We start from the raw sequence: 24215 nt of genomic DNA, 5'->3' as shown, positions 1-24215 counted from the left end.
GGATTTTCACTTCTATTAAAGATTTTAGGGAGAAAATGGAGTTATCACTGCTATTTAAAAGTAGAAGTAATTTGTGTGTTGGGAGTGTGGGGGGACCAGAATTATAATAAGAAAAGTGTTGGCACAGATGGGTCAGAAATGCTGAGCAAATTTTCAGTGCTAGGTGCTGAACAAGAAAATATCAGAGGGGACTATCTTGCACAAACCCAGAGAAGCTGACAATTAATGAACAAACGGGAAAGAGAGAAGAAAGAATGACGAATAAAGATGGAGAATCCAGTTAAGCAAATAAATGAGAGCAGTTCTGATGGGCAGGAAGTGTATCTCAAGGTCAGAGAAACTAACCTGGGAAAGCAACCAAGAGAAACCTGCCAAAAACTCAACTCAGGCTTTCCTGGGGGTGGGAAAGCCTGTCTGCACACTGGAAACTTCTCTATGTACCCACTCTGGATGGAAAAGAGGAGAAGCACCTCTGAAGTACCGCATGGCTCCCAAGCACTTCTAATTCCATTTACCAGAGATCCTATGGGATCTTTTTTTCTGAGCTATCACACTACTCCAAAGGCCAATCTTGAGGAGACAAAAGTAGGGCTATACATTTTATGACTTGGGGAGAACTACAGTATAGCCGTTAGGAAGGAGCTCAGGCCCCAGAATCAAAATGACCAGGATTCGTGTCCCCTGACTATCAGAACTGAGATGTGTTGTAGACAAGATAATGAATAGTGCCAATAATAAACATTCAGTAAATGTTAACTTATTTATTGTCTTCTTTTTTTCCACAAAACACTTCATTTAAGATTAGAGGGTAAGTTTTGGACATTTTAAGTTTGAGCTGCCTACTGGACATCTAAGTGGGATTATCAAGTAGGCAAGCAGGCACAAGGGTCTGGAGTCCAGACGCAGGAGATAGTTAAGAGGTTGAGGGGAAACGGAAGAACCAGTAAAAAAGACAAGAAAGCAGCCAGTGAGCTAGGGGGAAAACCACAGGAGTGAGGTGTCCAAGAAGCCAAGTGAAGAGAGGGCCCAAGGAGGAAGGAATGATCAACTATATCAAATTCTATTGATAAGTAAGAAAAGATTAGGGCAGCTAGTCAGGGCAATCAGACAAAAGGAAAAAAAATGAAATAAAAAGCATCCAAATTGGAAAGAAAGAAATAAAACTATCTCTATTTTCAGATAACAGGATCTAGTATATAGAAAATCCTAAGGACCCCACTAAAAAACTATTAAAGCAAATAAGTGAGTTCAAAAAGGTTGGAGAATACAAGAGCAATATACAAAAATCACTTGTATTTCTACATACTTGCAATGAACAACCCAAAAATGATATTAAGAAAAATTCCCTTTACAATAGCATCAAAAAGAATAAAATACTTAGGAATAAATTTAACAAAAGAAGTGCAAAACCTATATTCTAAAATTATAAAATACAGTTGAAAGAATTTAAAGACCTAAATAAATGGAGAGACCTCCAGCGTCTTATGGATTGAAAGATTTAATATTGTTAAGATGGCAGTACTCCCCAAAATTGTTCTACAGATTCAACATAAATCCTATCAAACTCTCAGCTGGCTTCTTTGCAGAAATTGACAAGCTGAACCTAAAATTCATAAGGAAGTGCAAGGAAGCTAGAATGGCCAAAACAGTGTTGAAAAAGAAGAACAGAGTTCAAGGACTCATACTTTCCAATTTCAAAACTTACTACAAAGCCAAAGACAGTGTAGTAATAATGTAAGGATAGATATATAGATCAATAGAATAGAATCAAGAGTCCAGAAATAAATCTTCACGTTTACAGTCAATTGATTTTTGACAAGGATGCCAAGGTCATTCTACTGAGAAAGAATAGTCTTTTCAAGAAATGGTGCTGGGACAACTGGATATCCACATGGAAAAGAATGAAGTTGGATCCCTATCTCACACCGTATACAGAAATTAACTCAGAATGGATCAAAGACCTAAATGTGAGAGGTAAAACTATAGGGGCCAGCCCTGTGGCCAAGTGGTTAAGTTCATGCATTCTGCTTCGGTTCCCCAGGTTGGATATTGGGCGTGCACCTACAAATCATTCATCAAGCCATGCTGCGGCAGCATCCCACACAGCAGAACTACAACTGGGATACACAACTACATACAGGAGCTTTGGGGAGAAAAAAAAAAAAAGAGGAAGATTGGCAACAGATGTCAGCTCAGGGCCAAATCTTCCCGCACAAAAGAAAAAAAATAGGTAAAACTATAAAACTCTTAGAAGAAAGCTTAGGGTAACTCTCCATGACTTTGGATTAGGCAATGGTTTGTTAAATGTGACACCAGAAGCACACAAACAAAAATAGAAAGAACAGATAAATTAGACATCAAAATCTACAACTTTTGTGCTTCAGAGGATACAATCAGGAAAGTGAAAAGACAACATACAAAATGAAAGGAAAATTTTGCAAATAATATATCTGATAGAGGATTGAATCTAGAATACATAACAGACTTGAACCCTTACAACTCAATAATAAATAGATATATAACCCAATTTTAAAATGGGCAAAGGATCTGAATGACATTTCTCCAAATAAGATATAGAAATGGCCAATGAACACACGAAAAGATGCTCAGCATCATTAGCAATCAGAAAAATGCAAATATGCAAATCAAAACCACCATGAGATACCACCTCACACATTCTAGGATGGCTATAATCAAAAACACAGAAAATAACAAGTGTTGGCAAGGATATGGAGAAATTGGAACCTTCATAAACTGCTGGTAGAAACGTAAAATGGTGCAGCAGCTTTGGAAAACAGTCTGACAGTTCCTTAAAAGGTTAAACATAGGGGCCAGCCCAGTGGCGCAGCAGTTAAGTGCACACATTCCCCGGTTCGGATCCCAGATGCCAACATGGCACCACTTGGCAAGCCATGCTGTGGTAGGCATCCGACATATAAAGTAGAGGAAGATGGGCACAGATGTGAGCTCAGGGCCGGCCTTCCTCAGAAAAAGAGGAGGATTGGCGGCAGATGTTAACTTAGGGCTAATCTCCCTCAAAAAAAAATCAGGTTAAACATAGAGTTACCATATGACCCAGCAATCCCACTGCTACATACATATCCAAAAGAAATGAAGACACACATCCACACAAAAACTCATACATGATTGTTCATAGCAACATTATTTGTAATAGCCAAAAGCCAAATGTGGCATATCCACATAACAAAATATTATTCAGCAATAAGAAGGAATGAAATAGTGAGACATGCTACAAGATGGATGAACCTTGAAAACATTATGCTAAGTGAAAGAAGTCAGTTACCAAAGACCACATATTCTATGATTCCAAAATAGGCAAATCTATAGAGACACAAAGTAGATTAGTGGTTGCCTAGGGCTGGGGGTGGGGTGGAAAGCAGGATAAGGAAAATAGGAAGATGACTGCTAAAGTATATAGGATTTTTTGGGGGGGGTGGGGAGTGATGAACTTGTTCTAATTGATTGTTGGTTGCATGACTGTGAATATACTAAAAGCCATTAAATTGTATACTTTAAATGTGTGAATTGTATGGCATATGAATTATATCTTGATAAAGCTGTTACCACAATAAGAAAAACAGAGAGCAATGTGCTAAGATAGTTCATTACTAGTAATAAAGGCATAGTGGCAGACCATCCAAAAAAAAGGATAAGGGCAGAGAACTATTTGTAATGTTGAACTGAGAGGTTAAAACAGTCAAGATGAGCTACAAGAGACTGCCTCTCCCTTTCAGGCCTGGTCAGGGTGTGCTATTCCAAAAAGGACCACATCCCCACTTGCTGGCTGTCTGGTCAGGAGCCAAAGAGCCCTTCGAGCTCTGCTGCCCAGAAGCAGCTGTTGGTCTGACCAGAGCAGAGCCATGAAGTGCACAGGAGGAGGAAGGCTGGGTGGTTACCAGGCCAACAACCCATTCTCTACCATGTAAGTAAAAAGAATAGGAAACTCGTGAAATGGGTGATTCATAAATTGCAAAGAACACGTGTACTTGAACCAAAATAGCTTAAAATTGAGGGAGGGGAATGTAAAAACAATCCAAGAAATAACCCCAGGTCCCTGGAATATCATGTAACATTTTATTAGCTTAATCCCAGGATGGCAAGATGCTTTACCCAGGCCTTCATCAAAACAAAGCATGCCTCTCTCCAGTTCCCATTAAACTCACCCATATCAATAAAGTGTCTATTCAGGCCCCCCTTTCTCTCCCTGCCTCACTTACTCCACTCTAGGTTTTAAAATTAGCCATTTAAATACTTCGAATTTGATATAATCTTTCAACACCACTAGAATGCAAGCTTCACTGAGGTCAAGACTTTGACTTTCGGGGTGGGCCTGGTGGAGCAGCGGTTAAGTTCACACGTTCCGCTTCCTGGCGGCCTGGCGTTTGCCAATTCGGCTCCCAGGTGCGGACATGGCACCACTTGGCAAAAAGCCACGCTGTGGCAGGTGTCCCACATAGAAAGTAGAGGAAGATTGGCACGGATGTTAGCTCAGGGCCAGGCTTCCTCAGCAAAAAGAGGAGGACTGGCAGTAGTTAGCTCAGGACTAATCTTCCTCAAAAAAAAAAAAAAAAAAAGGACTTTGATTCTCTTATGTCCTGCCATATTCCTGTAACTGAGCACAGTGCTTCGCACACCATCATCATCATAATAATAGCTAACATAGAATGTTCACGAAGAGCTGGGCCTCACAAAAATATCTAAGGAATATGTATTATTATTATGCTACACGCTGTTGAAATCAGTAATTCTACTACTAGGAATTAATTCTATAGGCATAATCATGCATGTGCACAAGTATTTAACAACAGCAATATGTTCCATCACTGTTTTAAGCACTTTACTTATTAATCCCCTTAACAAGCCAGCAAGACTGGAACTATTATTAGTCTCATTTTATGGTTGACAAAAGTGAGGTCAGGGAGTTTAATTAATTTGTCCAAGGTCACACAGCTAGTAACTACTGGAGCCAAGATTTGAAACCAGGCTGCCTGGCTTGAGTCTATGCTTGTGACCATTATGCTATACCACTCCCAACAGAACCAATGCAGGTACTAATTGAGGGATTAAAAATCCTAGATATCCAACAGGGAACTGTTTTAAAAAAATAAACCCCAAAAACAAAATATCATCCATCCACTTAAAATAACAGTAGAACAGTGAGTGACATAGAAAAACTTGCTCAATATAATGTTAAGAGAAAAAAATCTGGTTGAGACATATATTTTAAAGAAAGATATTCTCCAAAGTGTTAACAATGATTACCACTTCATATTAAAATTACAGATGACTTTTTGCTCACTTGTATTTTCTAAATGTTCTATAATAAATATATTCCTTTTACAAAAATTTAAAAGAAAAACAAAAGGCAAATTCATGCCTAAACCTAAACTAAAATTTTCCCAGCCAAAACATCCACAGACTGTGGTCCATTTTTAAAAAAACATAAAAAGGAAGAACAAGATTGTGATGGTTAATTTTATTTGTCAATTTAACTGGGCTAAGGGATGCCCAGATAACTGGTAAAACATTATTTCTGGTGTGTCTGTGAGGGTGTCTCCAGAAGAGATTAGCATATGAATTGGTAGACTGAGAAAAGATCTCCTTTGCCAATGCAGGTGGGCATCACCCAATCCACAGAGGGCTTGCATAGAACAAAAAGGCAAGGGAAAGGAGAATTCTCTCTTTCTTTTCTTGAGCTGGACTGTCCATCTTCTTGTGCCCTCACATCAGAGCTCCTGGTTCACAGGCCTTTGGACTGTAGGACTTACACCAGTGGCTCTTGTTTCTCAGGCCTTCAGACTCAGACCGAATTATACCACTGGCTTTCCTGGTGCTCTTGCTTGCAGACAGCAGACTGTGGGAATTCTCAGCCTCTTTAACCACGTGAGCCAATTCCTATAATAAATCTCCTCTAATATACATCTATAGATATATATATCTATATAAATATAGATAGATGATAGATAGATAGATAGACAGACAGACAGACAGACAGTTGGAGATATCTTATTGGTTCTATTTCTCTGAAAAACCCTGACTAATACAAGGATTACTCACTTAAATTTCAGCAAAGAACGAGTGTTTTCCAAAACAAGTTCCACAAAACACTAGGTCTATACATAACAACAACAGCCAAAGAGGGCTCTCTAGTCAAATACGTGTGGGAAACCCTTAGTTAGATAAGTTTATTTCAGGACTTTTCAGAGCTTTTAATATGCCTATATGCATTATGGATCTCAGAGTGGGGGTAGAGCAGTTTTAAATAGCATTTTTCAAACTCATTTGGGCACAGAGCTCTTTTTTCCCACAGAGCATCTTGAGAAAATGATCCTCAGAACAGACTTAGGCAAATGCTGATTTATACAAAAGAGAAGCAGCAGCAGGACCATCGGAGGAGGTTTAATTCAAGTCCATGCTTTTGGGGAAAGATGCAAAAACATGGTAACTTGCAAATAAGCAACAAAGACATAGCAGGATGACATTATAAGCTATTTAACAAAAAGAAAGGATGCTAGTAATGGAAAGTGGGTGTGAGGGGAATTCTGTGTGGACATCTATTCCCTGAGCCCTCCCTTTCAGCAGTTACTGGAGTTGGCTTACCAGGCAAAAAAAAGTCTGATGAGAGATTCGGAATCTTTTTTTCCCCTAGTTGTATTGAGATATAATCGACATTTAACACTGTGTAAGTTTAAGGTATATAATGTGATGATTTGATATACATATATATTATGAAATGATTATCACAATAAGGTTAGTTAACACATCTATTACCTCACATAGTTATCATTTATTTTATGTTGTGAGAACTTTTAAGATCTACTCTCTTAGCAACTTTCAAGTGTACAACACAGTATTGCTAACTGTAGTCACCATGTTGTACTTTACATCCCAGAACTCATTCACCTTATAAATGGAAATTTGTACCCTTTGACCACAGCTCCTCACTTCCCACACCCCACAGCCCATGACAACCACCAATCTACTTTCCGTTTCTGAGTCTGGCTTTCTTAGATTACACATACAAATGAGATCATACAGTATTTGTCTTTCTCTGTCTGACTTATTCCACTTAGCCTAATGCCCTCAACATTATCCATGTTGTTGCAAATGGCAGGATTTGCTTCTTTTTCATAGCTGAATAATATTCTGCTGTATATATATATATACCACATCCTCTTTCTCCATTCATCCATCAACTGACACTTAGGTTGTTTCCATGTCTTGGCTATTGTGAATAATGTTGCAGTGAACATGGGGGAGCAGATATCTCTTCAAAATAGTAACTTCGTTTCCTTTGTATATATACCCAGAAGTGGGATTGCTAGATTGTATGATTGTTCGATTTTTTATTTTTTGAGGAAACTCCATACTGTTTTCCATAGTGGCTGTACCAATTTACATTCCTACCAATAGTGCACAAGGATTCCCTTTTCTCCACAGCCTCACCAACACTTATTATCTCTTGGTTTTTTGATAATAGCCATTCTTATCAGTGTGAGTTGACGTCTCATTGTGGTTTTGATTTGCATTTCCCTGAAGATTAGTGATGTTGAGCACCTTTTCATGTATCTGTTGGCCACTTGGATGTCTCTTTTGGAAAAATGTCTATTCAGGTCCTTTGCCCCTTTCTTTTTTGGTGAGGAATATTGGCCCTGAGCTAACAGCTGTGCCAATCTTCCTCTATTTTGTATGTGGGTTGCCACCACAGCATGGCTTGATGAGCAGTGTGTAGGTCCATGCCCAGGATCCGAACCCGTGAACGCCAGGTCACCAAAGCAGAGCGCATGAACTTAACCCCTACGCCAGTGGGCCAGCCCCACTTTGCCCATTTTTTAATCAGATTATTTATGGTACTTTGCCATTGAGTTGTATGGGATCCTTATATATCTTGGATATTAACCCTTTATCAGATATATTCTCCCATCCCATAGGTTGCCTTTACATTTTGTTGATGGTTTCCTTTGCTGTGCAGAAGCGTTTTAGTTTGATATAGCCGCATTTGTTTATTTTTGCTTTTGTTGCTTGTGCTTTTGGTGTCATATCCAAAAAGCCATTGCTAAGATCAATGATGAGTTTTTTCCTATGTTTTCTTCCAGGAAGTTTATGGTTTCAAGTCCTAAAATTTAAGTCTTTAATCTATTTTTAGTTAATTTTTGTGAGTGGTGTAAGATAGGCATTCAATTTCATTCTTTTGCATGTGGCTGTCAGTTTTTCTAACACCATTTAGTGAAGAGACTGTCCTTTCCTCATTGAGTAGTCTTAGCTCCTTTTTCAAATATTAGTTGACCATATACGCATGGGTTTATTTCTGAGCTCTCAATTCTGTTCCATTGGTCTATGTGTCTGTACCATACTGTTCTATATTACCACAGTAATATAGTTTGAAATCAGGAAGTGTGATGTCTCCAGCTCTGCTCTTCTTTTACAAGATTGCTCTAGCTATTCAGGGTCTTTTGTAGTTCCATACAAATTTTAAGATTGTTTTTCTATTTCTTTGAAAGACATCATTGGAAATTTGATAGGGATTACATTGAATCCATAGATAGCTTTGGGTAGCTTGGACATTTTAACAATGTTAATTCTTCCAATCCATGAATATAGGATATCTTTCCACTTATTTGTGTCTTTGACCTCTTTTATCAGTGTCTTATAGTTTTCAGTGTACAGATCTTTCATCTCTTTGGTTAAACTTATTCCTAAGTATTTTATCGTTTTTGATGTTATTGTAAATGGGATTGTTTTCTTTATTTCTTTTTCAGATATTTTATTGTTAGTGTATAGAAATGCAACTGACTTTTGTATGTTGATTTTGAATCCTGCAACTTTACCAAATTTGTTTACTAGTTCCAACACCTTTTTGATGGACTCCTAGGGTTTTCTATATATAGGATCATGTTATCTGCAGAGACAATTTAACATCTTCCTTTCTGATTTAGATGGTTTTTATTTCTTTTTCTTGCCTAATTGCTCTGGCTAGGAATTCTAATACTACGTTCAATAGGAATGATAAGAATGGACACTCTTATCTTGTTCCTGATCTGAGAGGAAAAGCTTTCAACCTTTCACCATTGAGTATGATGTGAGCTGTGGGTTTGTCATATATGGTTTTTATTATGTTGAGGTATGTTCCTTCTATACCCAATTTACTGGGAGTTTTTATTATGAGAGGGTGTTGAATTTTGTCAAACACTTCCACGTATATTGAGAGGGTCACATGATATTTATCCTTCATTCTATTAATATGTTGTGTCACATTTATTGATTTGCATATCTTGAACCATCCTTGCATCCCAGGGATAAATCCCACTTGATCATGGTATATGATCCTTTTAACATGCTGTTGAATTCAGTTTGCTAGTATTTTGTTGAGAATTTTTGCATCACTATTCATCAGGGATATCGGCCTGTAATTTTCTTTTCTTGTCAAATCCTTATCTGGTTTTGGTAGCCGGGTAATGCTGGCCTTTTTAAAATGAGTTTGGGAGTGTTCCCTCCTCTTCAAGTTTTTGGAAGAGTTTAAGAAGGATTGGCATCAATTCTTCTTTGAATGTTTGGTAGAATTCACCAGTGAAATCATCTGGTCATGGGCTTTTCTTTGTTGGGACATTTTTGGTTACCAATTCAAACTCCTTAATCATTATTGGTCTGATCAGATTTTCTACGTCTTCTTGATTCTGTCTAGATAGGTCGTATGTTTCAAGGAATTTCTCCATTTCTTCTAGGTTATCCAATTTGTTAGCATATAATCTTTGATAATGGCCTCTTATGATTATTTGTATTTCTAGGGTATCAATTGTAATGTCTCCTCTTCCATTTATAATGTTGAGTCCTCTCATTTTTTCTTGGTTAGTCTTTTCAAAAAACCAACTCTTAGTTTCATTGATTTTTTTCTATTGTCTTTCTAGTCTCTATTTCATTTATCCTTGCTCTAATCTTTATTATTTCCTACCTTCTACTAACTTTGGGCTTAGTTTTTTCTTTTTTCTAATTCCTTGAGGTGTAAATTTAGGTTGTTTATTTGGAGACTTTGAGCCTTAAATCAGACAAAGGACACAAGCCACACTCAAGGAAACTAAATGAGAAACTTCAATAATGTCTAGGGAACACAACACAAATTCTTTAGTGACAACAGAACCATACCCACAGGCATGAACATCACCATTTCCCACTGCCTAAGACAACAATGACAGAGCTTCCAGGAAATCTGGCAGGAGGCCTAATAAAAACTGAGCAGTAGAGCATAACACAAATTTAATTTAACTTGGTTTTTAATGCCAAAGACTAGGCCCTGCAGAAAGGAGAAATGAGGAAATGAATATAGATCAAATAAAACTTTTGTTTAAAAGTAGTTCAATTCCCTACTCAACCAACGCATCTTCAGCTACATGCACTTTTGCTCATGCCATTTTCTCTGCCTGGAAGCCTTTCTCCTAACCCTACCACTTTTCATTTCTTTAATTCTCAGTTGTTCTTCAATATTTAGTTCAAACATCATCCTCTTAAGGAAATGTTCTCCAAAGTTGTTGTTTGACATACCTTCTTCCACAGTACCCTTTAAGAAACAAATAATTATTGCACGCCTACGACTTGGCAGGCACCTGATGCACTCCTCATTTACAACACCTATTTGTACTGTAGAAAGATCATTTTCATTGACCTATTTACATTGTTTACCTTGTAACCCCACTACCCATCCCAGAGCCTAGCCAATACCTCTGGGCATCTTTGGTGAATGATTCAAAGCTCCTATGAAGTACCAGTGCTAGAGATCAAAATGATTCAGAAGTTGCCCCTGCCCTCAGGGAGCTCATGAACTACAGAGAAAAGAGGAGATAAACAATTACAGTTCAAAATAGGATGAAGTATGCAGTTAATAATAGTGTGGGCAAACAGAGCTTCTGAGCTCTGAGGTAGGGAAGAAATTGTGTGCACACCTTTGTGCAGAAAAACATGTTCAGTGCCCTGAAACTGTCTTGCAACAAGCTCATCAAACATGCACATTGGCCTTACAAATAGCCTGTACACACTTCACCATTTAGCTCAGTGAGGATGAGTACATTTTCATTCCATTTCTTTCTTTATACAGTTAAATTGCATTTTAGAAGCTAGATATTCTTCCGTTCATGTGGCTGTCTTGACAAGCTAAGTTCAGACCAAGGAATGAGAGAAGGAGGCCAAAAGAGAATGCATGGCATTTACAATCTTTAATCTGCAATTGTGTACAGGTGTTGCAATCATTCTATTATCGGTCTTCAAGCAGCTGGTTCAGTTAGAAATCAAGTTTATGAATAGAACTGCTGTAACCATAAAGGATTTTTCCCTGTGATTAAGCACTAAAATGATAGGTGTTAAATAAATATAAAGGAAAGAGAGATTTCTGAAAGCCATTCTGTCTCGATCAGATTTTCAAAGAGGAAGCCAAGTAACTGTCTGAGAGTGGGTGGATAAGAGTCAGAATTCACTAGGTGGTGGTGTTCTGACTTCTGTTCTCAGTCCCTGATGACGCTCACCCAGCAAGTTCCTTCCAAAAGGGCACAGGCAAAATAGGAAAAGTACCTCCGCAGATCATTCATAACCTTGAACGCCTTCCCCATGTGGGCAGGGTTGACAGTGATCTTCCTCTGGTTCTTCTCATCATTCCCAGGCTGTAGTAGGGGTTGGGAGCTCGGCTTGATGCTGTGAAGAGGAAGAGAGTGGGAGGGGAAAGAGAGGATCACATGTTGGTAAACTCATTCATCCAACTGCCACAAGCCCATGCATTTGCCCACCCACCAGGAGCATCTCTGTCAGCCTGTACTCTTCACCAAAGACCGGTAGGGAAGGAAATCACTGAGTCAGGAATTTCTGCAGGATCTTCCAATACAGAGTGCATTCCTCTGGTGGAAGCCATGTCCTAGCTCAGCTTCTTCCACCAAGCACTTGTGTGACTTTGTGGGAGGTCCTTATCCTCCATCTCTCCATCCCAAAAAGGTGGGAGGTGAAGGGAGACTAAGTACTATACCAGTCGCTTCACTGAGATATTTGTTCATTCAACTAACACTTAATAGAGCCTACTATGTGCCAGGCACTGTATTTAAATTTAAGGGAAATACCACAATAAACAATGCACAGACCATCCTCTCACAAGTTTAGAGTTCAGCAGAGGAGAAAGGCAAGTAAACAGTTAAACATCATATCTTAAGGATTACGATTCGATAGGAGTTACAGAAACACAGAGGATGGGCAACTATCCCAGTGCTGGCAGGTTGAGGGGAAACTTCCTAGAAGCTGAGGAAGAACAGAAGCTTAAGGAAGAGCAGAAATTGGCCAGGTAAAACGGAAGATGGAGAGTATTTTGACAGAGGAAACAATATTCACAAAGACCTGGAGAAACAGTCAAGTGTGTTCGAAGTACTGAAAGTTGAGTAAAGCTAGAGGAAAGTATCAAGAGAAAAGGCTAGAAGACTGAGCAGTCTTATAAGTGTTGTATAAGCCAAGCTAAGGAGTTCGGACTTCATTCTGAAACAATGAGAAGCCATCAAAAGGTTTTAAGCATGACTCTGCCCCAAGGAGTCAAGCTGAGAGCAAAGTCAATTCACCTGCTAAAGGCAGCATACTCAGGACCCTGGAGAACCGCGCTTTTGTCATGGTGACACAAGGATGAGTGCAGTGGTTTCCAGGCTCTCTCCGGACTTTAGACTAATCAAGTTTTTTGAAAAGGGCAGGGAGACACAAACAGTGGCATCAACTTTTTATATTGCTGAGTAAGGGTATTTATAAAAAAAGAAATCCTACCCTCTGAGAAAAAAAAAGGTTTTAAGCATGGAAGTGGGGCAGGAAGCAGGTAAACACATTTGTGCTTTAGAAAGATCACATTGGATACAGTGTGGAGAACAGTGGCACAAGAGCAAAACCTTTGGGGAAGCCGTAATCCCACAGAAACACAAGGGATTGTAGCTGTTGTGAAAAGGACTATCTGTGTGGGCTAAATGAGCAGGTCGTGACTAGCAAGAGCCACTCATAATCTCAAAGCTCTCTACATCTGGGACAAAACTCTCAAATCCGCATGGGATGCCACCTAGACATCCAACTACTCCTGACCAACATGTCTCTAATTTTTGGGGGGTGGTAAAGAAGAATCAAGAGAACAAGCAAGGAAAAGACTTTCTCCCCAAACTGATGAAACTATTCAGCTCCAAGGTCAAGCCTGAGACCTTGGAGTTACCTCTGTTTAGTCAAGGCTTTGCTTTGCTAGTAGGAAAATAGAGTCTTCTCCACTTGTGTAGATTTGAGGACCACAGTTCACTCCCACTCAAAAATGCTAAGGACAGCTAGTTTCTCTTCCTTTCTCTATTGGGTCTCTGTTCATACTATTGCCCAGCCTTGCAAATCGGCTTGAGAAAAGGATACTGTGGTTCAGAGAATGTTCCAGAGAACTGGGAGTCTCTACAGATTTCACACTGGGATTTGTAACTATTGTAACATTAAAATACAACCAGCATGCCAAACCCACAGCTTGTCTGACCTTATCAGACTTCTCTTTTGGCTTCCTTCCTCACCTTCAGTTAAGCATGCAAATGTAAGCTACGGACATCTGAACTTTGGGACTGTTAGGATTCTGGGTGCAAAGAAATTAGCTGAAAACAAGGAGATAAATATCAAGAGATGCACAAAGGCAGATGATTAGAGTCATGTGTTTAAGGAGGTAAAGAAAATCTCAAAATAAAAAATGTGACCAAGGCGAGGGAGCACCCAGTAAAGAAGAAAAATTTCATATAAGAAATCCCACAAGCATAATTTCTTTCATAGTTAATGTCCTTCCCTACTCCAAGGCCAGAAAGATAATTTCTATTTTCTACTAAAAGTTTAACATTTTTGCCTTTGATATTTAAACTGTTACTTTATCTGATGTTGATTGTTATGTCAATACAAAATAGGGATCTAATTTTTTCCTATAAGTTCCATTTATTGAATACTTCTTTTTCCCATTCACCTGTCATACCACCTGAAGTCACATATCAAAGTTGCAAATATACAGGAATCTATTTCTGAATTCTCTAAACTATTAGACCATTGGTCAGTTACATGTCTCTGTACCAGCACCACATTATTTCTGTAGCTTCGTTATAAGGCCTGATATCCGATAGAGCAAGTCCCCAATCCTATTACTATGCTTCAGATGTGTCTTGACTATTCTAGTTTCTTTAATCTTTCATACAAATTTTAGTATCAGTTTGTCAAGTTCCACGAAAGACTCTCATGGGCTTTTGACAGAAATTGCACTGAATTTATAGATCAATTTTGATAGAACTGACATCTTTCTAGTATGAGGTCTTCCTATACATGAACGTGGAACATCTCTCCATTTATTTAGGCCCTCTTTAATGTCACTCAATCTTTTATATTTTTCTGTATGAAGACCTTACATGTATTTGATTAAATTTATTCTTAAGTATAGTTTTTGTTGCTATTTTTTAATAGCAATGGTATCTTTCTTAAATTATATTTTCTGATAGTTACGGGTTATAAAATGCAGTTGACTTTTGAAAACTGATCTTATATCCAGCCGCCTTATCAAATGTTCCTGTTATTTCTAACTATTTGTCCGAAGAATCAATTGGGTGTTCTATGTAAACAATCAGATTACCTATATATAATGCCAGAGGTTTTTTTCCTCCTTCCCAATTCTTAGCCTTCTAATTTCTTTTTTGAAAGAAATTTTGCACTGGCTAGGATGGCCACACAATGTGGAACAGAAAGTGTCCTAATAAATATTCTTGTCATCTCCTTCATTTTAAAGAAGATGTTTCTAATGTTTCCCCATTGTATATATTTGTTATAGGACTTTTGTAGATGCCCTTAATCAAATTAAGAAAATTTCCTTGTATTTTATGTTTTTTAATCACAAAGTAATACCAAATTTTATCAAATGTTTTTGTGAATCTAATGTGATGATCATATAAATTTTTCCTTTTAATCTTTTAATGTAGTAAATAACACTAACGTATTTTCTAATACTAAACCATACTCTCGTTCTGGGATAAACCTAGAAACTGTAAAACACTGCACAAATATTCATTATAAATGTTATCTTCAAATTGTAGAGAGACTTAAAAGCTAGGAAGAGAAAATATAATTTCGTGTCAATCAGGGAACCACTGAAGGTTTTTGACAGGGAACTAATAAGATTAGAGCTCCTGAAAGCCCAGTGGACACACATTATTAGTTCCATTTCACATATATGGAACAGATGTAGACCAAGTACAGCCATTTTGGAAGCGATGACAACAATCTTCAGTGTCACTAGTGAATGGGAAAGCTTGCTCTTCCTTGTTGTGTTGCTCTTTGCACTTTCCAGCCTTCCAGAATGGTCCAATAATGAGGTACCGCTGTTAATGCAACGTTGTGTTTACCAAAAGGTCTCAAACACAGATTGCCTGTCATCCAAGGATTAAAGTTCAACAAAATGCAATTCACACTAAAGCCTCCCTGACAGAACAAGTGACTTGTTGATGACCCTAGGACTGGCTAGGGAAAGGACATCTGGCTTCCCCATTCTACTCATATCCTTTTCCACCCTTGATGCAGGGGCAAGGCTTGACATTGCAAGGAGCCCAAGGCCTCTTTCTCCCCCTGCTCTGCTCCTCTGTGAGGACACAGGAAGTCTGGAGTAGATTCTAGATCCCTGGTTTCTGGAATAGAAGCTTTTTGGCAACTCGATGACCCTCAAGAGAGCAGGAAGTTAAGTAAAGAGAGCATGGGGGCTCAGAAAAGGTAAAAATCTTTTACAAGGTCACACAGTTAATAAGTGGCAGAGATGGGATCCGAGCTCAGGTATCCTTGATTTGAAGCCCAATCTATTTCCACCACAGCCTACCCGCTTCAGCAATACAGTACATACATGTACATAAATGCACACACACACACACATATGCCTCAGCCTAGGATCACCATGCTCAGGCACGGAGTTGCTAGATCCCACCATTGCCTCCCCTAAACCTTTCCCCCTCCATTCATACCAGATCTTAACTAGCTAGTCTTCAACAGATAACCCACTCCCACCTTATCATGGCCTAATCCCCAGCATGCTCAGTTCTTGATCGCACACAAGGCTGGTGGATCCCCCTTCCCACCACACTGAGGTGTATGCCCACGCCCTCGTCCAAGTCCAAGGCCTAGGACCATCCTAGACAGAACACCAGGAAGCACATCAGCAAGGCAGGAGACAGGAAAGCCTCTCAGCAGGCCAACTGTGCAGAAGCGTTTGGGGAACCTGACAAATGAGCTCCAGAGCATCCAGGGTGTGAGAGGATGAGGAGGAGAGGGCAGGGGAGGCTGAGAAACGCTGCTGAGGGTTATGAACTGCATTCCCTCTAAAAGTCTTCAAGAGATGCAAATAAAGTTCAGGCAGCGTGGGCCGACCCTGGGCCACATATAGAGAGCCTAAGCACTTTATGTTCAAGCTACAGAAGAGAGAGGAGAGAGGCAAAGTCACCTAAAGAAGGCAAAACAACTTTGAGTCAGAGTAAGACTATGCTGAATGCATTAAAATCCCTCAACAAAGAAAGTGCCCTTCAGAAAGGGAAACTGAAAAACAGGAATCAGACAGAGAAAGCCCTTGGTCCAGCTCATCCCGCAATATCTAGAAAAGAAAATGATACCATCATCAGACATAGTCATTTGGTTCCACCTCAGGTCAGATCCCTGTTGTGAAGTTTAAATAGTCAAATGCCATAAGTCAGTCCCTGGCTCACTCTGCAGCCTTTTGATCAATTTGGCCTCCCCCTTGGTTCTTCTTCAGGAAGCAAGAAAGTGGTAGCGGGCCCTCAGGAACATCTTGCCAGTAATAGTTTTCACTGCAAATTAATAAACTGCCACTCTGACTGCTGTACTTGAAGTTCTCATGATGAGCTCATCAGCATGACTCTGCTTCTCCAAGTCTGGGCAGCAATGGGACACTGATAAGATAGGATTTCTGAACCTATGGGACTCTGGGTAAACTGCAGATCTAGCATGTATCTCAATCCTGAAGTTCAAGGTCAAAATGACCAAATTTAGATTTCTACTTCTGGATTAATGAAGGACCTGGTACTTGAAGATGTCCAGGCAGCAAGATTCAGGACTTGACAGCGCAGTCCTGTCATCAAGAAACACCACCTATACCCAGCCTGCTACAGAGCCCATTCTTCATACTCTTTCAGTGGTGCTGCCTCAGTTCACAGCATCAGGCTGATTCCCTGCAACAGCCTGCACAGACACATGGGAGAGAAGCATCAGTAAACTATGCTCCTGGGTAACTGTTAATAACAGTTCACATTTACTGAAAGCTTATGACACGTTAAAGCACTTTACCTCCACTATCTCAATTTCTCTTCAGAACAACCCTACAAGGTGGTACTATTATCTCCTGAGGCACTGAGATAAAACTTGCCCAAAAGCCCCACATAACTACTAAATGGAGAACCGACACCCAAACCCAGGTCACTCTGGCTCCAGGGCCTGTGCTCTTAATAGCAATGTCCACTGATAGGATAATGTCCACAGCCTATCAGCCCAAGGGAGGCTCAATCCTTAGGTCCCCCTCTCTGAGGTTCTTCCCTGTGCAGCCAAACCTGGCCAAATGAAAGAGACTGAATCCTCCGGGACCTGAGACATAGCACTACTTCACCCCGCTGATCATCGGAAAGTGCGGTGTGTGTTGGAGTCGATATTATTAATTGTACTGAACTTGGAATTTTCACACCAGCTCATCATGATTTATCAAAGCTGGCCAGTGGCTGCTGCCGTTCCTATAACGTGCTCCTTCGTAAACAAGTTCAAGAACAGGTATGTTACTAATCACATTCCTAAGAGTCCAATTCACAAAAAGCGTCTTTCAAAACCCAGGGGAAAAAATCTCTTAAGTGGGCTGCGTAAAAATGTAAAACGTAAGAGAAATGATTGAGTTCAGACAGACAGACAAGGAGAGAGACAGACTAAAAGAAAACACACCCCTCGTTATGTGGCATTCTGGAAGCCAACTTTCTATTTGGGTTGAACAGGAGAGCAGAGCTCTTCCCTGTGTGTGGTTTTGATAGAGGCTACAACAGACGTTCATAAGTTAAAAAAAAAACTCCAGGAAAGTTGTGCTAAGAGTCCAAAAATCCTTATAAATTATAAAAGTTATAGATTTCTAGCTTGAGAAACATTGGACTTATTTAATAGGAAAAAAATTAAGAGTAAAGCATCAAGTTATTTTTTACATAGTTTATTAAACCTCCTTTCAGTCTAACCCAGTTTTAGGGTTCATCCAGCAATTGAAAAAAATTAGGTCAGTTCTACAATGGCAAATTTCATCAAATAAAGCACTTGCTTTAGAAAACTTACCCAAAATGTTCTTGTCTGGATCTGTCTTAACAATCTAAAGCCTAGTAAGCTAAATCCTAAAAATTTAAATCTGGGTGTGGGGAAATCAAGAGGTTTCTTTTACTGACTTTGTTTTTTTGCAGTTGAAAACCTTCCTTCACCAAAAAACACTTCCAAAATGGAAAATTTGGTTTCAATTATCATGGTCAAGATGCACATCTGCTTCAGGCAGCAGTAATATCCAAAATTTCTACCAAAGTTTCTACCCATGACTTCTAGGGGTGGGAGAGGACTCAGCGGTGGGAAGAGAGAAAAGGCCAGGGCACTCAATGTTTGCTCCTCCCTGGGTCTTGCCAGCATTCTACCTGGCACTGCAAAACTCAGCATTGAGAGAGCATCAGCTTTCTAAGTCATGTCTTCTCGGAAAACAGGTTCTATCTGTTCCTGGATCAAGGGTGAAAAGATAAGCTCCTTCCAGCTCTGAATCTCCCCGAGGTCCAGGAGCAGGCTCTCCTCAGTAAGGACGAGCTGCTCTCCCTCTGAAGACAAATTCACTGCATAATGCTAGGCTCATGATGCCCTTCTCCATCAGGGGTATCCCAAAGGTTCTGATGAAGAAAACTAGCACAATTTTAAGAAAATTGGACAGCCAACTTCCCCTTTATGATGCTTCTGCCAAAAGTTGTGGTTCCCTGCAAATCTTGCAGATATGCCAGAGACTGTGCCTGGAAAAAATTTTTTTTTAAAGATTGGCTACCTGAGCTAACATGTGTTGCCAATCTTTTTTTTTTTTTTTCCTGCTTTTTCTCCCCAGATCCCCCAGTACATAGTTGTATATTTTGGTTGTGGGTCCTTCTAGTTATGGCATGTGGGATGCCGCCTCAGCATGGCCTAATGAGTGCTGCTATGTCCGCGCCCAGGATCCAAACCGGCGAAACCCTGGGCTGCCAAAGCGGAGCGTGAGAACTTAACCACTCCGCCACGGGGCGGCCCAGGGAAATTTTTTTAATTGTGGTAAAATATATATAACATGAAATTTACCATCTTAAACATTTTTAAGTGTACAGTTCAGAGGCATTAAGTGTACAACGTTGTTGTGCAACCATCACCACCATCTATCTCAACAACTTTTTCATTTTCCCAAACTGAAACTCTGTACCCATTAAATAATAATTCCCCATTCCTCCCTCTCCCCAGCCCCTGGCAACCACCATTCCTACTTTTCGTCTCTATGAATTTGACTGCCCTACGTACCTCATTTAAGTTGAAATTTAATTTTAATCCATCCGCAAAGCTGATTTCCAGAGCTGAAACAAAATCGCAAGAGCAACTGCCACTTTCAATGTCTATCTGCTCTATACACACTCACACACACAAACACAAACACAGTATGCCACTGTAGTAACTGAGAGCTAGAGACCCTTTTCCTTTGTAAAAAAGAAGACAGAGTCATCTTCCTCTGACTGATGAAGCCATAGTGATTCTCCACAGAGAGAGATGGGAAACTTAGCATCACTGAGGTCTCATGGAGAGCGTGGAGGACACAGCAAAGGTGAGTGCAAATTTACAGGTTCTTCTTAAGATTTTGGCCTGAACAAAGATGTACAGTTCATGGGTCTGAATCACTAAGGCATCCAGATGCCTCAGGGTGTCTATAAAAAGGAAGATTAAGGTAGGTGATAGCGAAACCTAGAAACGGAAATGCCAAGCCTGATGTGGTATCTTAGTATGAGGAGACAGTTTAGGTAGAAGTAAGATGATGGCCTTACAGGTCTCCCTAATTTTCTCTTGGGAATGGTCCCACATAATCTGCTTTGGACGGTAAATACAGGAAGGCCCTAAATAAGCCTTGGTTAGTATCCCAGCACGAGTCACAGGGTACAACATGGCAAGAGACAAACACCAACGATAACAGCAACTACCATTTACTGAGTACTTACTGTGCGCCAGAAAATCTTTACTAGGTGCTTTGTACACAGTGCCTCATCTGACCTTCACAACGACTCTCTGAGGTATAGGTACCATTATCACTCCCTTTATACTGAAGGAAAAGTTAGTTCTGAAACAATGTGACACACTCAAGGTCATACAGTTTATGAAGTAGATTCACTGCAAGGTCTGTGTTTCTCCTAAGTCCATGCCTTCAACTAATAGCCTTTTGAGGTAGAAGTTATTTTCATACCCTCATGGCAAAGAAAGAAAATTGTTCATTAGAAATCTCTTGGCTGAAAATTTTTAATGCTTAAAAACAGCCCCAATTAAGCTTCAGTGGGTTAAGTGTGGAACAAGCCCCAGATTCAGGATCCCTCCAGTCTCTGGAGGTTTGACATGTGATCCCAGGCCAGTCACTCACTTCTCTGGCCCTAGGTTTCCCAGGGAACTGGTAAAACAAGGCTACTCCTCCCCCCTACCCCACCTCAAAGCATTCCATGGGGTCAATTACCCGTGCTGAGATAATAAGGCCGATATCCAAGGATGAACCTACTGGCCAAAGGTTTCAATTTCCTCTCTCACCAAATTTCTTTTTAGTTATCAGAGCTTCCCACAAAAGTTATCAGCTAATCAGCAAATAATTATCCAGTACCTACTGTGCATGCAGCCACGTAGTAATGAGGAGTATTCAGAGGGACAGGCACCATCCTTGCCCTTCAGGACCTGTCTCCAAGTTTGGGGACTTGTAAGATATATAAACAAAAGCAGAAAAAGATCTGGTAAGTAGGCCTATTATTCAGTACCCAACTATGAGATACAAACTAGAAGTATTGGAAGTGGAAAGAACATCAGCCAGGGGCTAGAAAAGTTAAGGTTTCCAAGACAAAGTGGAATTCTAAAACAGCCTTGATAGATAACTTTTGGAAAAGAGGAAGGGAAAGGCACTCCAGGCAAAAAGAACTCAAGGAGCTAAGGATCTGGAGCTGGATGGAGTAGAATACAGGACGGATGATCACAAAAGAGACCAACAGAGCTCTTGGCAGGGGTATGGGTGAGCAACAGGAATGGAGACCGGAGCCAGATCTCAGGAGACTTGAATGCCTGGCATGGTAAGCTGGAGTTCGAGTCGGAACAAAAGGTAGTGAGCTGAGTGACCTGGTAAATGCTGGAAGCTCCTCAGTTTGGATTTTTTCCCTATTCTTTACCTCTAGTAGGAGAAAAGCAAAGGAACATATGCAAAAACCAGGTGTCACAAAGCTCAAGACACCAGCCATCCCAGCTGAGAGAGACCAGAGTGTTGAAGAACAAGAGAGCTCCTTGGGGGCAAGGACTCAGTACGCTCCTGAACACAGTTCTGGGAACACAGTAGATGCCCCAAAATGCTTGGGAAGCTGCACTTTGATCAGGTGCTGCTAGTCTCACACGGACCTTTCAGCCCCAATATGCCACAGGTCAAGCAAATAGGCCTGGTCCAGAATCTCTAAACCTCCATTCACATCACCCCTGCCCTTCTGCTAGCTACCAGACCAATGGAAGAAGGTAAGAACACTGCCTACCTCTGCCCCAAGCCTAGGAAACAGGCTTTCAGATGCTCTGTTGCCCAGCAGGCCACAAGGAGTCCAACACTAAGCTTCTGTTGCAAAGAGCACCAGAGAGAGGCTGTACCAGCTGCATTCTCAATCTAAAATGTCCCAGACTCTTCTTGTAGGAATCACATCAGGAAACACATTCCCCAGTCCTCTTCAGACAAGAGGCCACCCAACAATCATGCCAGTTCTCATGGGGTCTAGACATGTTTAATGACATCACTGTGTCCCATGAGAGGCAAGAGTTGGGACAATCCATGCAAAGGAAAGTGTTTATGAGGTACTCTCCAGACAGCATTGACTTAGTTGAATCTGTTATCGTTTAACCATCCAGTTACCATATGCATCAAACTGGCAACTCAGAGCAGCAGCCCTCCCCTCAGTGGTCCACTGTCATGGCCTGACTCCTCCCTGCAGTCTTTTCACCTCAGGGAAAATGGCACGCCTTGTTCTCTACCAACCGCAAACCCACACACTGACGAGGCTGGCACAACACGAGGAGATGTTTTAGCACACAGAGGAATGACCCACCCCTGCACTGCACTGAGCACCTTCACAATGAAAAAAATCAGATCTTCAGATAATAGTTTAAAAGCTATATGCATGCGCCTGCCGGCAAACAAACCCTTGCTAGTTAGATCCAGCTCAAGAGAAGTACTTAGATTCCCTTCTGTTGATTCCTATTTCACAAGAAACCCCTGATGGAAGGAGTAAGAGTTCTTCTAAAGCACACACCTTCCAGTGTCATTCATAAACTTTCCAATGCAAACGAAGTCAGTTCAGAGCAAGTCGCGTCTGAATGGGTTTCTCTCCCTCTTACTTGAACTTGTGTTCAAGGTACACACACACATACGCACACACTTTTAGGCAAGACATCAGCATGACATGCTTGCTGAAAATTTGAGCACTTTAGTGTGAAAATGCAAGCACTCTATAGCAGGCCAGCCCTGCTATGACATCAAAAACCCCCCACCAAAGAAAAACCACCCCGGGAAAGCAGCCAAGAAAGGGAAACGCCTCCTTGAAACAGCCTGAGAAAGGCAATCCTGACTCAGCCCTTGCTGAAGCTACTCCCAAACACCAGCCAGGAAGTCCCTTCTCTCAGGGTGCTCTGCTCCCAGCAAACCCAGACCTGCCTTTGCGGAGGCCAGATCTCCAGAGAAAGGGGCTCGCCTGCTCTGGCTGACTCTGCCGCCCACTGGGATCCATCAGTGGCCAGGTCTTCCAATCCTCCCTAGCCAACACAAGCACAAAAGCTGGTGCTGCACCGCAAGCACACGTTCACTTACATACACACAGACACACACACACACACACACACACCACACTTATACATACATACCTTTCACCCTCCATTGTGCGAGGCCCAGGCGAGGTGGCAGCCGCTGAACTGTGCATGCACCCAGGGATCCTAGCTCTGTTCTCAGTTCTCCCAGCCAACCAGCGGGAGATCTGATCAGCAACAGTGATTCAGCATGGCTGCAGATGAAGCCTCCTCCCTCTCGATCCTCCTTCCTCTGACTTACTCGCGGCAGCTTCTACCGCAGAAGCAGCAGCAGCAGCAGAAAATGTCTTACCCAGAGCTCCCTGCAGCCCTTTCAGCTGCTAAAAGCAGCAACCCACTTGCTCCCCCTCCCCCGCAGGCTCGCTGCTGCTCCTCCGTCTCCTAGGAACAGCGCAGCTCCAGCGACCCAAGTACGGTGCCACCTTTCCAGCTGGCTCCACATCTGCCCAGGCATCCCCAGCCCAGGCGACTAGCCCACCCCAGGGGCTCCCGCCTCCTCTGCCTAGACTGCAAAGGCTCAGCAGTTCCTCACTAGTCCAAGAAATACTAGCTCCCACCCCCGCCCCCATAAGCTATGAGTCTGTCAGCCTGGCCAGATTACTGGAATGAGGAGGCCCCTCTGTGGCTTGCGGTGGAGTTTATCCACCTGGGGAAATTAACTTGTAGGTCACAGCTCATGTTCCAATCCATCCTCCCAAAATCTACAGTAGCTCTGAGACTCTGATAGATGGAGAGAAGTTAGGGAGAAAGAGTCTCATAGAACTGGGAAGAATGCAGAGAGAAATTAGAAAAAGGGAACTGGCAGAAATAGGTGAAACTGAACAACCCTATCATTTATTGCAACATGCCATTGCAGTAAAGCCATCACAATGAATACTGCATATGTTTATTTCCCGAAGCCATACTGAAAGATCACAAATTTCATAGCACAACGCTATCTTCCTTTTAAATCCTGTCGTACTCAAATTTGACTTAAGCTGTAGCTCCAACTAGCAAGATTCCCAATGAACCCCCATCTCCAGCCAGAGATGTCCCGCACCCTATAATCTCCAGCTACTGAGCCTCAA

General features: G+C 41.1%; 1 protein-coding gene across 1 annotated transcript in view; it reads right to left on the bottom strand.

Annotated features, from left to right (window-relative positions):
* KLHL3 (kelch like family member 3) overlaps window positions 1-23436 on the bottom strand; it is a 111548-nt gene extending 88112 nt beyond the window's left edge. Inside the window, exons 1-2 of the mRNA XM_046665363.1 lie at window positions 23206-23436; window positions 11578-11697 (exon numbers count right to left, since the gene is read on the bottom strand). Of these exons, the coding sequence (XP_046521319.1) occupies window positions 11578-11697; window positions 23206-23261 (176 nt within the window). The 5' untranslated portion in view covers window positions 23262-23436. The remainder of the gene's footprint in view (window positions 1-11577; window positions 11698-23205) is intronic.
* Between the last annotated feature and the right edge of the window lie 779 nt (window positions 23437-24215).

This window comes from Equus quagga, chromosome 7 (genome assembly GCF_021613505.1).
Source record: "Equus quagga isolate Etosha38 chromosome 7, UCLA_HA_Equagga_1.0, whole genome shotgun sequence".
Lineage (NCBI taxonomy): Eukaryota > Metazoa > Chordata > Mammalia > Perissodactyla > Equidae > Equus > Equus quagga.
The sequence above is the reverse complement of the archived record's forward strand: the minus strand, read 5'-3'. Positions and strand labels throughout refer to the sequence as shown.